Consider the following 13,506-nt stretch of genomic DNA (forward strand, 5'->3'; position numbering starts at 1 on the left):
ATTAAAACTAGTACCGTTCCCCCATGCACGTTGTGGAGATGTGTTGCAGAATGAACTTTAGGCACATAAGCATCTAGATATGCAAGCTTCCCCACCTGAGTTATCCATACACTCTGGGGTCATTAGGAACTAGGACGTCTGTGCACAGAGCAAGGCCTACCTGATTCCCTTTGCCTGAAAATATCATTATACTACACTGAATTTCTTGATGGAAAACAGGCAATATATGGACATTTTACTCAGTGAGACCACTGGTCTATTTAGCCCAGAGTTGTCTGTACTGACTGGACTTCCAAGCAGTTCTTAGCCTCACCCAGAGATGCCAACTGTTGAACCTCTGGGCAAATCATGTGTCCTACCACTGATTCTTAATAGACACAACCCCCTAAGTGGGAAACATGTGATCAGAGAGGCAGGACATCCAGGAAAATGGAAGCTATGTTTAACCACTGCTCTCTGGTCAATGGGTTACTTCTGCTGACAGATAAGTACCCCCATTCAAACCATGCAGCCACCTGCAGGAAAACAGCATAGGATTTCAAGGCCTCAGTGAAATCATATCTGCAGTGGCAATACTTGATTGAGTTCAGAAGTTAAACAGGATCAGACCTGGTTAATACTTGGATGAGAGACCAGCAGGGCTGTAGCTAGACTGGGAAGGGGAAGGGGAAGAGAAGAGAGAAGAGAAAAAAAAAACCAATTTTGGAAAAAGACAATGGCAAACCATTTCTGTACTGTTGCCAAGAAAACTCAATGAGCATGTCCATAACATCACAAGGAGTCATGTTATGTATTTGTTTGTTTGTTTTTGTTTTTAGCCTCCTCACTCCAAAAGACTCTGGGCAGCTTACAACATACAATATACTATTTTTTAAAAATGAAAGACATAACCACACAGCATAATACCCTGGACAAAAAGAGTCATGAAAGAAAGGATGGACAGATGGAAGGGAAGGGAAGGGAAGGGAAGGGAAGGGAAGGGAAGGGAAGGGAAGGAAGGCAGGCGACAGGAGTTCCTCTGACACATTAACCCCAGGCCTGGGATTTTTACTTATTACAAATAAAATCGGTGCAAAGGACTTAATCACTCTCCTTTCACCACCACCCAAAATTGAAACAAAACAAAATCACTAACTTTTAAATACTGGGAGCTCTCTGACCAACTCCTCTCATTGGAGATTTTGGTAAGTGCTGTTTGATTATTACACACACACACAAATGTATTCATGATGAAAGCGGGGGTTGTTGAGAAGTGGAGTTGCATGCCAGACTCTCCCCCCGCCCCACCATTCCAACTCATGGAAAACTCAGCCTACACATTTCTGGCTACTGCTATCAGCACTGAATAAAATGCTAAGCATGAGGAAAGTGGAATCAAGCTTTCTGCTCTGTCATTCATTCCCAGTGTCTCTCTCAAGGAGTTAGCAAAAGAAGCTGGTGATATCTTGGTTGGTAACAGACCCCAGAGACTTCATCTGATCCCCAAAGTGGATCAAAGCTTCTGGCAACCTAAGCCCAAGAAGGGAACCGCAGATACCAGACACAACACTGAGCAAGCACTTCTGACGCATTTTCCTCACAGAATTGCCATGACAATGGAATTCCCCAGCCTCAAGATCACCAATACAGGAACATCCACAACAATGAAGCCTCTAAGATGCTAGTCTTATGTTTTGGGTGTCTCTGTAGAGAGGCTTCCCAAGCGCCCCCTCCCCCCGAACACAGCTGCTTCCATATCATGCATCAGCAGCCAGATGAGGAATTTCTGTGCCAGCCGGGGGAGAGAGACTCTGAAGACAGCAAAGTTAATGCAGAGCCAAACATGGGGTGTGTACAGTATTTGCTGAAATTCCCTGTTAATGGATCTGGCTACCCTGAATCTAGAGCTGCGTTTCTGGAAAGGCAATTCTGGAATATGCACGATAACGCCAGCTCAGCAGCTTCTTTCTTGTATGCAAAGCTTGTTTGGAAATTGTACCCCCTAAGTTTGACAGCCACAGAAGTAGAACCAGCCAGGGTTTAGAGAGAAAGGAAGAACCTCTCGTATCCCCACGTTTATTGTAAGCTTCTTTAGATCGTGGCTATATGCAACCTGAAAACTTTTAAAAGCAGCTTTTGTTTGGAAAAAGGCCGGCCTAAACAGTAGAAAATATGACATGGAGTGCATCATATCGATGAGAATTTTTTAAAAAGTTGCTGAGCTGGCAAGTAATCTGATATATTCGTCAGGCAGATTCTTGAATAAAGAGGTCATCACACCCCCAGCTTGGCTAGAAAAAAGAAGTCCCACCCTCAGTCAGATCATGGGTTTGTGTGGCCTAGCACCAGCTCTTCCACACTCTTCTGCAGTTCTTCAGGCTATCAGACTGACTTTTGCTGCCCAAGGGAGAGATGCCAAGGACCAAACTTATTACCTTTAGCCTTCAAAGCAGGTGCTCTATCACTGAACAGCAGCCCTTTCCTTAAGTTCCTGGGTGAAACTCTCCATGCAGCACCCCTTACTTAGGAACCCTACTCTGGCTTATGAATTATAAGCAAGAAACCTGGAGTGAAAATGACACGCTACTCAACAGTCAGCATTTTTTTTTCTTGTTCTTTCTTTGGAATTCAGTTTTTAAAGTCTCAGCTATTTCAGTTTTGAACTTCAGCTCTGAAGGACAACTCTGCTTGATGGTCTAGCTCAGTGCTTCTCAACCTTGACCACTTTAAGATGTGTAGACTTCACCACCCAGAATTCCCCCACCAGGACTGACTGGGGAATTCTGGGAGTTGAAGTCCACACATCTTAAAGTGGCCAAGGTTGAGAAGCACTGGTCTAGCTAGTGGTTAGATGAAGACTACTTTCTATTTGAACACAGGGATGAACTATGGATGTTAGTATGCAGGAAGATTATTTTCTGATCCAAGGAAGAGATACAAGGGAAAGAGTTCCTACACTTTTAATAGCTTGTGATAGAGTCCAACAATTTCAGAAGGCCCATGGGTTCAGATATATAGCAGCCCCATCTTCCTTTGCCTTGTTTACCCAACCAGGCTGCAAGCCCAGGAAGCTGTTGCTTGGGCCCAGTCTGGGCCTGCTGGACAAGAGGGAGCAATTCTGATGAAGCAGTTGCAGACAGTATATGCACGGGAAAGACTAGGATGAAGCAAGAGCCAAAGACGAGCAACACTTCGTGACTTTCCTTCAATCTTAATAGACATGAAGAGGAAGAAAGGGCTCCTCCAGAACTGATACACATTTTGGGGGGAAAAAAATCCCATGAGCCTTTTCCAACCTTTCAACTGAAGAAGCAACAGAAGCAGGATCTGGCTGAAGTCTCCCTTCCCCAGCATATTACAAGGCTAGCAGCACCATCCTATGCATTCCTATTCAGAAGTCCCTTTTAGTTCGGAAAGACAACATAAGGCTGCAGTCCTGGCTGGAAGTAGACACCACTGAACTCTATGTGGCTCACCTTTGGGAGGATAGACATATGCAGGTTTGCTCCAGAAAGCTCTCAACCGTGAAGACAAATTGGAGCTGTACAGCAGTCATTATTACCTGTATCCAAAATATCCAAATAGACTGAACCTGTCTGTTGAGACAGAAATCCAAAGTAAGTTTGCCAACTTACAGGAGAAAATAAAATTAAGTAGGTTTTCAGTTTCTCTTGCTTTGGGCTCCCACGACTCCAGCTGGAAACACTGGGTATTAGAAAGCTAGCATATAATCTCTAAGGCAATTTCCAGTCAGAGAACGTAGAACAAGAATATATAAATTCTGGTAGTGGGAGGGGGAATTAGGGTCCCAAGATGGTTGGGGTTGTATACCAAGGCTGGGATTTGGGGGAACCTTTCTTTATCGGGCTGAGGACCTTTTTTTATTGTAACCTGGCTTTTTTAGAATTTATACTACACTTTTCATCTGTTTCTCACTTCAAAATAGAAGGAAATCATACCACTAGTTTTCAGCAGTTGTGGTCAAAAGGGCCACAAAAAGGTTGTACACCTCTGGCTTAGAATACTGCAGAAACTGAAAGAAGAAGTATTCATAGAAGGAACAAAAGTGTTTTCAGAGAGAGGACTCTTAGTACTGCCAATCAAAAGATATTACACAGCTATTCTGGGTTAATCCTCCCCCCTTTAAATGTGTAAAGAAAAAAAAGGATGGCAGAAAAATAAGAAAACAGAGGAAGGATAAGATATGTAAATGTTTTTGATCAGAAGTAAGGCAACTGTAGAATAAAAGCCTAGCTTGAAAGCACTGATAGGCTATTAACTGACCAGGACAGCTTTATGAAAACAGGAGATGAAAGGTCTCCGAATTCCTGTTGCTGGGGAAGAACACTGGGGAAAGCGTACAGGTTGGGAAGAGAATCCTAGGACCGAGGACTGGAATCTTAGGACTGGATTCTGAGCTGATCCAGCTTGATCCCTTTTAGGCTCCTTGGTTACACAACAATCAGCTCTCCAAAAATCGCTAACACCCCCACACAATTCTACTTGAGATGAGAACAAAACATATCAGCGAGATGTGCACCCGGCACTTAGCATGGAAACAGGTAGCTGAAAATGTGAAACAATCTGGGGAAGCCCCCAAGATTTTCACCTGCTACTTTGATCCCTGCCCTTGAGCATCTCATGGCTGAATACCACCACCACATGCAAAAAAGAGAATCATCACACTATGCAAGCAGGTTTTAATTAAACATGTCGGTGAATCACATGGGGGTGGGCATTTCAGATATTAGATGCACTGCTTATCTGTTAATGATCGAAATACAAGAAAGAGAGGAAAAAGTGTTAGAGAATTCTGGCAAGATAACAAGGCGCCTCTCCCATTAATATATTTATTATGATCTTCCCTGTTTTCAAAAAGAAATTATTGGTATGAGCCATCAGTAACATCTGCTTTATATTAGCCACAGTGATTGCATTCATAAACCTCATCCAACAAGCAGATCCCAAAGATTTGTTGAAATATTTCTTAGCCCAGTTATCAAAAATCCTCTTAAACGTAGATGTTCTGAGAGTAAATCTTTGCCACAGAATGAATAGGTTGGTTCTCACTACCCCACCACCCATACTTCAGTTTTTAATTGCGTGGTATGCTAGGTACATGTAGCACAAGATGAGGCTCCGAGCATCCACTGAATGCCTCTAGGCACATTGCTCAATCATGGCCCTCATGCCCTCTTGTCCCCAGGAAGAGGTCCTCCACATTTCTGAAGATCCTTCTACTTGACCATCTGACCCACATAAATAGATCTTGTTTGAGAATCCATAACAACCCCTAACAATGAAGCATCTCATTTCTCTCTACTAGGTATACACCCAGCACTTACCAAAGCCAAAAGTGTGTTGACTTTTTCTTTACCACCAAGTTATAAAATCAAGTATCAGGCAAGACTAACACTCATATACTCCTCTTCAGCCTGCAACAAGAGCAACATGCTGCTCTGACCCATCTTGTATATATCAATGCAAGCCATAAAATGCAATGGCTGAAGATGAATGGAGAACCTTTGCCAACCCAGCAGAGCAGGAATACCTTCTCCTGGCCAAGAAGACAGTCTTTCAAAGCATGTATGTGTGTGTGCATACAAAAAAACTTTTTAAAAACAGAAGGATCTTTAAAACTTACTAATTGAGGGAAGCTGGAAATAACCCAAAAATGTCTTAGAAAAACCAAGTCTACAATTAGATACAATTTTTCATCCAGAAAAGGCATAGGGTCCTCTAAAAGCCCCCAAACACAGGAAAAATGACATGGATTGCACCTCTGATCAAAGCTTTTATCTACTTGGCAACCTCTAGACATACTGGACTACAACTCTCACCTCCGTCCCAACAATGGGTGTTGTAGTCCCATGTATCTGGGAGAATCACTCCCCTTCCAGTTCCAAAGCAGGCTGACACCAAATTGAAATTCAGTTTTTTAGACTAGACAGGATAGGAGAGTGGGGCAAAGAGACCAGTCAAGCAGCAAGGTGAATGACACAGAAAACTGCATCCTCTTATAGAGCCTTGGTGCAAGAAGGACCAGACACCATCTCCAGCTGAAGCAAAGGAGTCCAAAGCAAGTAAATCCCTTGAAGATTATCACACTGCCTTCCTACCATCAGCTACCATGGCCCCAAAAGGGCAAGAAAATGTTTAAGTGCTGTGTGCCCATTACTGATTACAATCCAGGCCCTTCTCCTGAAAGGCAGGATCTTTTGGTTTTCCAAATCAATGAAACAAAATCTGAATTATGGTGAGCCACAAACACCGAAAGATAGAAATAAGGAGAGGGAAAGACAACAAAAATAGAAAGGGATGTGTCAAGTGCTTTCAACTCTAAAGTATAATATAAATGCTAATGTGCAAAATCAACACAGGGTTTCAGATGACTGGGGCCGGTGAGTCAAGTTATATTAAACGAAGTAGAATTAAAGTATCCCCCAGTTCAGAAACTGCCTGGATTTCCTGGACCAGAACATGCCAGTGAAATTTAGCTGGAAAGGTCCACCCACCAGACCCTGTTACAGGGTTATAAAGTGACTCCACCCAATCCTATGTGTTTGCATTACAGATGCCTAGGCAGTGGGTTGGGTTGGGTTGGGTTGGGTGGGGTGGGGTGGGGTGGGGTGGGAGGAGAGGAGATAAACTATCACAGCCTCCCTCAACCGCGGCGGATTCCAGAGGCGGAGGAACTACCGCTCCCATCATCCCCCGCCAGCATGTCCCATTCCTGCACCGCTGGGGACGACTGTGCAGCGGATTCGAACACCGGCGTTCTAATCCCTTGCGTTCTTAGTGGGAAGTGAAGTCCCACCAGTTGAAAAGCGATCCTCCGGGCTTCAGAAAACGCGCAGCTGGGACTTCAGCCTTCAGTTTCCAACCAGCTTCCACCCCACCCCGCTCTCGTCTCTCTGCGGCTGCTTCGCCCTCTGAGCAGTTCAAGGCCTTGCCCCGTTCCCCTCCTCGAAGAGAGGAAAGCTCGATCCCACCCCCGCGCGCACAGCTCCTTTCTCCCGGGCGAGTCACGAGGCGGAGAAAATGCAGGAAAGGACCCCCCCCCCCGCTGCCCGGTTGGGCTCGCCTTTCCTTTTCTACGCCAGTCGCCGTTTCCCTTCGCAGCGGGTTGCTGTCACCGTTCCCCCACAGGGGGATCGGCCGGCGTCTCGAGTCGGCTCTTACCTTGGCTGGAGGCGCCGCTCTTCTCGGCCAGGCTCACGCCCTTCTCCTCTGCCGTTCGCCCTTTAATTCCATCTGGGGAGGAGAAAAGAGAATCGGAGTCGTGAGCGCTGGATGAGCTGCTGCTGCTGCTGGTTTTAGCGGCGGTGCCCAACGCTGGGTGCAGTCCTGGCATGGGTGGGCCCTCCTCCCGGCTGCTGCCTCCCCTCGGGCAGGGAGCGCACAGGAGAGATCCGTTAAGCCTCTCTGCCGGGTTCACACGCGCGGGTCAAGAAGGGCAGTAAGCCATGGGGCCAATCCGCGTTGCAGGCACTAGAGAGATCAGCGGCGAGGCTCGGCAATCCCTGCCAGCTCCATCACTCAGAAGCAACAGCCGCTAACGCCTCTCCAGGCGGATCCACCTGTGCCCGGCCCCGTTTCTCCCCACCCGCGCAGACGATCGGAACCAAGGCACTGGGGAGGCACGCGCTAACAGGGAGCAACGGCAGGAGAAATAAAGAAAAAGAAGGGGAAGAAAAAGAAGGGGAAAAAAATAGGAAGAAAGGAACCCGCATTAAGCAGGGGAGAAAGTTGCATTGTTTGCCGAGGGCGCTCGCGATTGGCCCAACCTCAGCCAATGGCAGGGCTCGCGGAAAGTTTGCTGTTCAAGTGCTCCATCTGGCGCCCGGGAGCGAAGCACCCGCCTCCGCCGCGCGCGTCGACTCCTTCTCAAAGAGAGTCAACGCTCACGGATCTATTCCAGTCACCCCCTCCGAATTAAAATGCGGGACACGGCTTCGCGTTCAAGACCCGAGTTCAGCTTGTAAAAAATGTGGGAACGCGCCGCCCATTGGCGATGACTGCGTTCGAAGCGATTTGCAGCTTTTCCCAGACATGGAAAAGGGATAAAAATTTGCAAAGCTGGGTCCCGGCTTTGGGCAGGGAGTTCGATTTGAAAGTGCAAGGCAGCTATAATATTTTGTGGCCTAACAATCACGTGGCCTAACAAGCAAGGCCCAGAAGTTCAATAGGCTTCATTTTTTTTTTCATAGGTGAATGAAGCTTGGAATGCAGCCTAGGGAAACGACTGAATTGGGGCTTTCTGAAGTCAATGGAGCAACAGAGTTGTGATTAAGGCCCAGACAATTTTAATGAGAATTGATTCAGATCCTGCCCATTGATATGACCTAGAATAGCCCATGGGTTGCTTACAGTAGACCTCATTTAGCGGCTGTTTGCAGTTACGATGGTGATGAAAAAGTAACTTTGAGACCAGTCCTCACATTTATGACTTCGCAGGTCTGTAAAGTAAAGGAAAGCTGAAATAAGATCATAAGTGACTGGTTTGTGACCGGTTTGCTTAACGACCAAGTTGCCAGTCCCAATTCTGGTCGCTAAACAAGGACTACTTGTATTTCCATTTCTAAAAATTCATGGTTCGTATTCCTGCACTGCAGGAATGATAATGAACTCTCAGTAATGAAGATGATAACAAATTCTCAAGTCTGCTGATTTAGAGTCAAACAAAATCTGAGTCTAGATAGTGCTGAGATATGCTAAATGGCTTATTTTGATTTTTAACTGCAATTTCTTATTAAGCATTAGGACAGACTGCAATTTACTGGGAAGTAAGGGCATTTTAAATTTAATTTGTACAATTAAAGTGGTACAATTTTGTACCACTGTGTGCCTTGGTATACAACGGCTGTGGTGGAAATAACTATTTCGATAGATATAGTGGACTGGAATCACAGTTTATACTAAGACATTCAATAATGGTTAGTTGAATAAACTATAATTGGATCCATTTATATCACACACTAAGGCATAATGTGGTCATTTTGGTTTTACAGCAGTTAAAAGTGTGTGAAGCCAATTAATGTATGGAAACCATAGTTTAGTAGGTTGTATGAACTCAAACAATTATAGTTTACTTAGCAAACCATAAAGTAAGAGTGTTGTGGGAATATAGCCAGTTTGCTTAAAAAAAGTCAACCATCTAACACAATCTTAAAGAAGCTTGAAGGAAATATGCATGTATAAAACTTTCGAAAAATAGTATTTGTTATTGATTTTTTTTCTCATGGGTGATCTTTACCAGAAAGGACAGTTTCCCTTCTCCTCTTATTTATTTTCTAGTTTATTACATTTATACTTTGTCATAAAACAGTCTACAAAATTGAATTTACCTTGAGATTGAATTGTATCCTAGAATCTCAAGAAGGAAACCTCCTTTGAACAGGTACTTTTTATCCTACATTAGGTGATGGGTTGGATACTTCAGCTGGATGTCAAGTCTGTGGTTTGGCTCACACAGTACTAAGCCATAATTCTCTTAATCATGATTTGTTTATACATCAAACTAATCCATTAATAATACTTGCAAGTATAGCAGTTTGGTTTACCTATCATGTTAGACCAACACCAACCAAAACTGTGTATGTTTAGTGTGATGTATGAACTCAAAAGGTTGTTTTTACAGGATACAGATTAACCAATCACATGCACTAGTCAACTTATATTTCATATAGTATATGAACCCCCAACATTGAGTTAGCTGAATAACCCATGGCAAGCATAGTGAAGCCAATAAGACTTGGTCTTATATTGTTAAATTGGGATAAAAATTAACACCCATCAAGTGTGCAGAAGTGATGTTTAGAGGCATGTAAAGTAACCCTGAAAGTGAGGTCGTTCCATCCCCATTTCAGTGCTGGGGAGCCAACCAGAGAAACTAATTGCTTTACTGAAGGTAGTAATCAACACCAGATCATTCTTTGGTTCTACAGTGGCTCAGATCTCTCGTTCTTGGAACTGACCAATCAAATAGTTTGGATAGTACTGAAATCATAATCCCTCCTGCCTTACTCCTCTCTCAGAGTAACAATCCCTAACCTGGTATATCAGGGTTTCTCAACCGTGGCAACTTTAAGATGTGTAGACTTCAACTCCCAGAATTCTGGGAGTTGAAGTCCACACATCTTAAAGTTGCCACGGTTGAGAAACCCTGTGGTATATTGTAAATATAAAAAGCTGACTCTCCTCTGAGACTGGATTACAATTCCCCCAAACCTCAGCCTCTTTGGGCAATGCACCTGAAAATGCTTCAGGTTCAGGAAGGATTTGCTACAGCCTTTCTTTGTTGCTCTCAGAAAAAGTGATACCAACAAAGAGGGATGGTGGGTTAAGGAATCAGGTAGAAAAGGATCCTGCTGTAGCGTTCTGCCTTGGGAATCTGACTTGCTGCCCTGTACAACAAGTCTGTAAATGCAGCTGAAACATGTTTAAACAAATAAACACCTTTCCTCATCACCTTTTAAGGTGCATGCAATATCTCTACATTTTCACCTAGCAAGGTTTGGTGAGTTATGCTTATCTGAACCATTTTTATGTTGTTTCCTTTCTCTCTCCCCCCCCCCCCGCCCTTTTCTTTTAAAAGAATGACTGGATGACTTTGCTGCAGGAATAGGTACAGCTGAATATGAATGTTCAGTTCACATAATATGGTTTTGCTTCACATGCTGTGAACTCAGGCATTATGGCTTGTAAACTGTGGCTTATGGCTTAATGTATTGCATAAACTCAGTCAATTGTGGTTTAAACCATGCCTGAGCAAACTATGGCTGGATTCACACACCGTGAGAATTCCTGTTTGTTTGTTTCTTGAAAAAGCCATCATGATCTGGCTCACTCAACATTAAGCCATTAACCATCATACACAAATGACAATGGCTGGGTTCACAGGGTATGCTAAGCCTAAATCACACAAATCACACTATGGGACAGTGTATAGGTTCTTATTTTGGGGGAGAATATGGATCAGGAAATGGAAGCCTATGGAATCAGAGCAAGCTTTTAAAATCACACAGGATGTTAAGCAGTAAGTAGTCATCTTCCCAAATAAAGTATCTGTGAGTGTGTTTTCTTTCACTACTGTCATTTCCTGTACACAACCTCCAAGGGACTCAGTTACTAGCAACACTTCCTTTCAAGTGGTCACCTCGCTGACATTTGCTATGACCTAGCTCATCAAAACTAAAATGAAAGCGACGTCAGCAAAAAAAAAAAAAAAAAAAGGATCATAAAATTAGCACGGGAGGTTCTTACACAGCTGTTTATACTCACAGACAAAAACATGGAATGCAAACATTGCTTAATTGGAATATCACAAGCAGTTAATCAGAGCAGAATTATGTATCAGAGATGGGATTACCAGAAAAATCATTCCAGGAGAAGGGATTTTTTTTAAAAAATCCCAAGATGTTAAAATATAAACAAGGATAGCATAACCAAGGCTAAAGGCCTGCTTTCCACAGAAGGTCCCAGTTCAAGGCTCCGGCTCCTAGATCAGCAAAACAAATTGAGAAATGCTTGAATACATCTGCAACGTGACCAATAAAAGGCTTTTATGATATTTTAATTTGGATTTTAACATACTATTTCCCCCATGAAAGCCACTATTCCTAAGATGACTTTTGTCCTGTAAAAGAAACTGCTGTTAAATTCTTCCTAGAGCAAACATTAGCCTGGAAAAGGAATTTTGTGGAGTAAAAGATGTAAGGTTTCTCCCTTAATCCACCTCTGTCAGCCCACTTATTTATGAAATTTATAATTTACTCGAATACTAACCTGAAACGGAATTTACTTATTAGTTTTACTTTACTTCTTGTTGTTTTTTATTCATTTAGTCGCTTCTGACTCTTCGTGACTTCATGGACCAGCCCATGCCAGAGCTTCCTGTCGGTCGTCAACACCCCCAGCTCCCCCAGGGACGAGTCCGTCACCTCTAGAATGTCATCCATCCACCTTGCCCTTGGTCGGCCCCTCTTCCTTTTGCCTTCCGCTCTCCCTAGCATCAGCATCTTCTCCAGGGTGTCCTGTCTTCTCATTATGGGGCCAAAGTACTTCAGTTTTGCCTTTAATATTCCCTCAAGTGAGCAGTCTGGCCTTATTTCCTAGAGTATGGACTGGTTTGATCTTCTTGCAGTCCAAGGCACTCTCAGAATTTTCCTCCAACACCACAGTTCCAAAGCATCGATCTTCCTTCTCTCAGCCTTCCTTATGGTCCAGCTCTCGCAGCCATATGTTACTACGGGGAACACCATTGCTTTAACTATGCGGGCCTTTGTTGTCAGTGTGATGTCTCTGCTCCTAACTATTTTATCGAGATTTGTCATTGCTCTTCTCCCAAGGATTAAACGTCTCCTGATTTCCTGACTGCAGTCAGCATCTGCAGTAATCTTCGCACCTAGAAATACGAAGTCTTTCACTGCTTCTACATTTTCTCCCTCTATTTGCCAGTTATCAATCAAGCTGGTTGCCATAATCTTGGTTTTTTTGAGGTTTAGCTGCAAGCCAGCTTTTGCACTTTTTTCTCTCACCTTCATCATAAGGCTCCTCAGTTCCCCTTCGCTTTCAGCCATCAAAGTGGTATCATCTGCATATCTGAGATTGTTAATGTTTCTTCCAGCGATTTTAACTCCAGCCTTGGATTCCTCAAGCCCAGCATGTCTCATGATGTGTTCTGCGTACAAGTTGAATAGGTAGGGTGAGAGTATACAGCCCTGCCGTACTCCTTTCCCAATCTTAAACCAGTCCGTTGTTCCGTGGTCTGTTCTTACCGTTGCTACTTGGTCGTTATACAGTGTCTTCAGGAGGCAGACAAGATGACTTGGTATCCCCATACCACTAAGAGCTTGCCACAACTTGTTATGGTCCACACAAAGGCTTTAGAATAGTCGATAAAACAGAAATAGATGTTTTTCTGAAACTCCCTGGCTTTTTCCATTATCCATCGGATATTGGCAATTTGGTCCCTAGTTCCTCTGCCTTTTCTAAACCCAGCTTGTACATCTGGCAATTCTCGCTCCATGAATTGCTGAAGTCTACCTTGCAGGACCTTGAGCATTACCTTACTGGCATGTGAAATGAGTGCCACTGTTCGATAGTTTGAACATTCTTTAGTGTATCCCTTTTTTGGTATGGGGATATAAGTTGATTTTTTCCAGTCTGATGGCCATTCTTGTGTTTTCCAAATTTGCTGGCATATAGCATGCATTACCTTGACAGCATCATCTCGCAAGATTTTGAACAGTTCAGCTGGGATGCCGTTGCCTCCTGCTGCCTTGTTATTAGCAATGCTTCTTAAGGCCCATTCAACCTCACTCCTCAGGATGTCTGGCTCTAGCTCCCTGACCACACCGTCAAAGCTATCCTCGATATTGTTATCCTTCCTATACAGGTCTTCTGTATATTCTTGCCACCTCTTCTTGATCTCTTCTTCTTCTGATAGGTCCTTGCCATCTTTGTTTTTGATCATACCCATTTTGGCCTGGAATTTACCTCCGATGTTTCTAACTTTCTGGAAGA

At 43.8% G+C, this 13,506-nt stretch overlaps 1 protein-coding gene across 3 annotated transcripts in view; it reads right to left on the reverse strand.

Annotated features, from left to right (window-relative positions):
- HDAC7 (histone deacetylase 7) overlaps positions 1-13,506 on the reverse strand; it is a 220,248-nt gene that overhangs the window by 120,904 nt on the left and 85,838 nt on the right. Inside the window, exon 2 of one of the 3 annotated variants that reach the window (XM_063293973.1) lies at positions 7,162-7,233. The exons of 1 other annotated variant lie outside the window; for it this stretch is intronic. In XM_063293973.1, coding sequence (XP_063150043.1) covers positions 7,162-7,233 — 72 coding nt within the window. Of the gene's footprint in view, positions 1-7,161; positions 7,749-13,506 lie in introns of those variants that run through there. One more of the 3 variants, XM_063293971.1, reaches the window with a different exon arrangement.

This window comes from Candoia aspera, chromosome 2 (assembly GCF_035149785.1).
Source record: "Candoia aspera isolate rCanAsp1 chromosome 2, rCanAsp1.hap2, whole genome shotgun sequence".
NCBI classification, from domain to species: Eukaryota; Metazoa; Chordata; class Lepidosauria; order Squamata; family Boidae; genus Candoia; species Candoia aspera.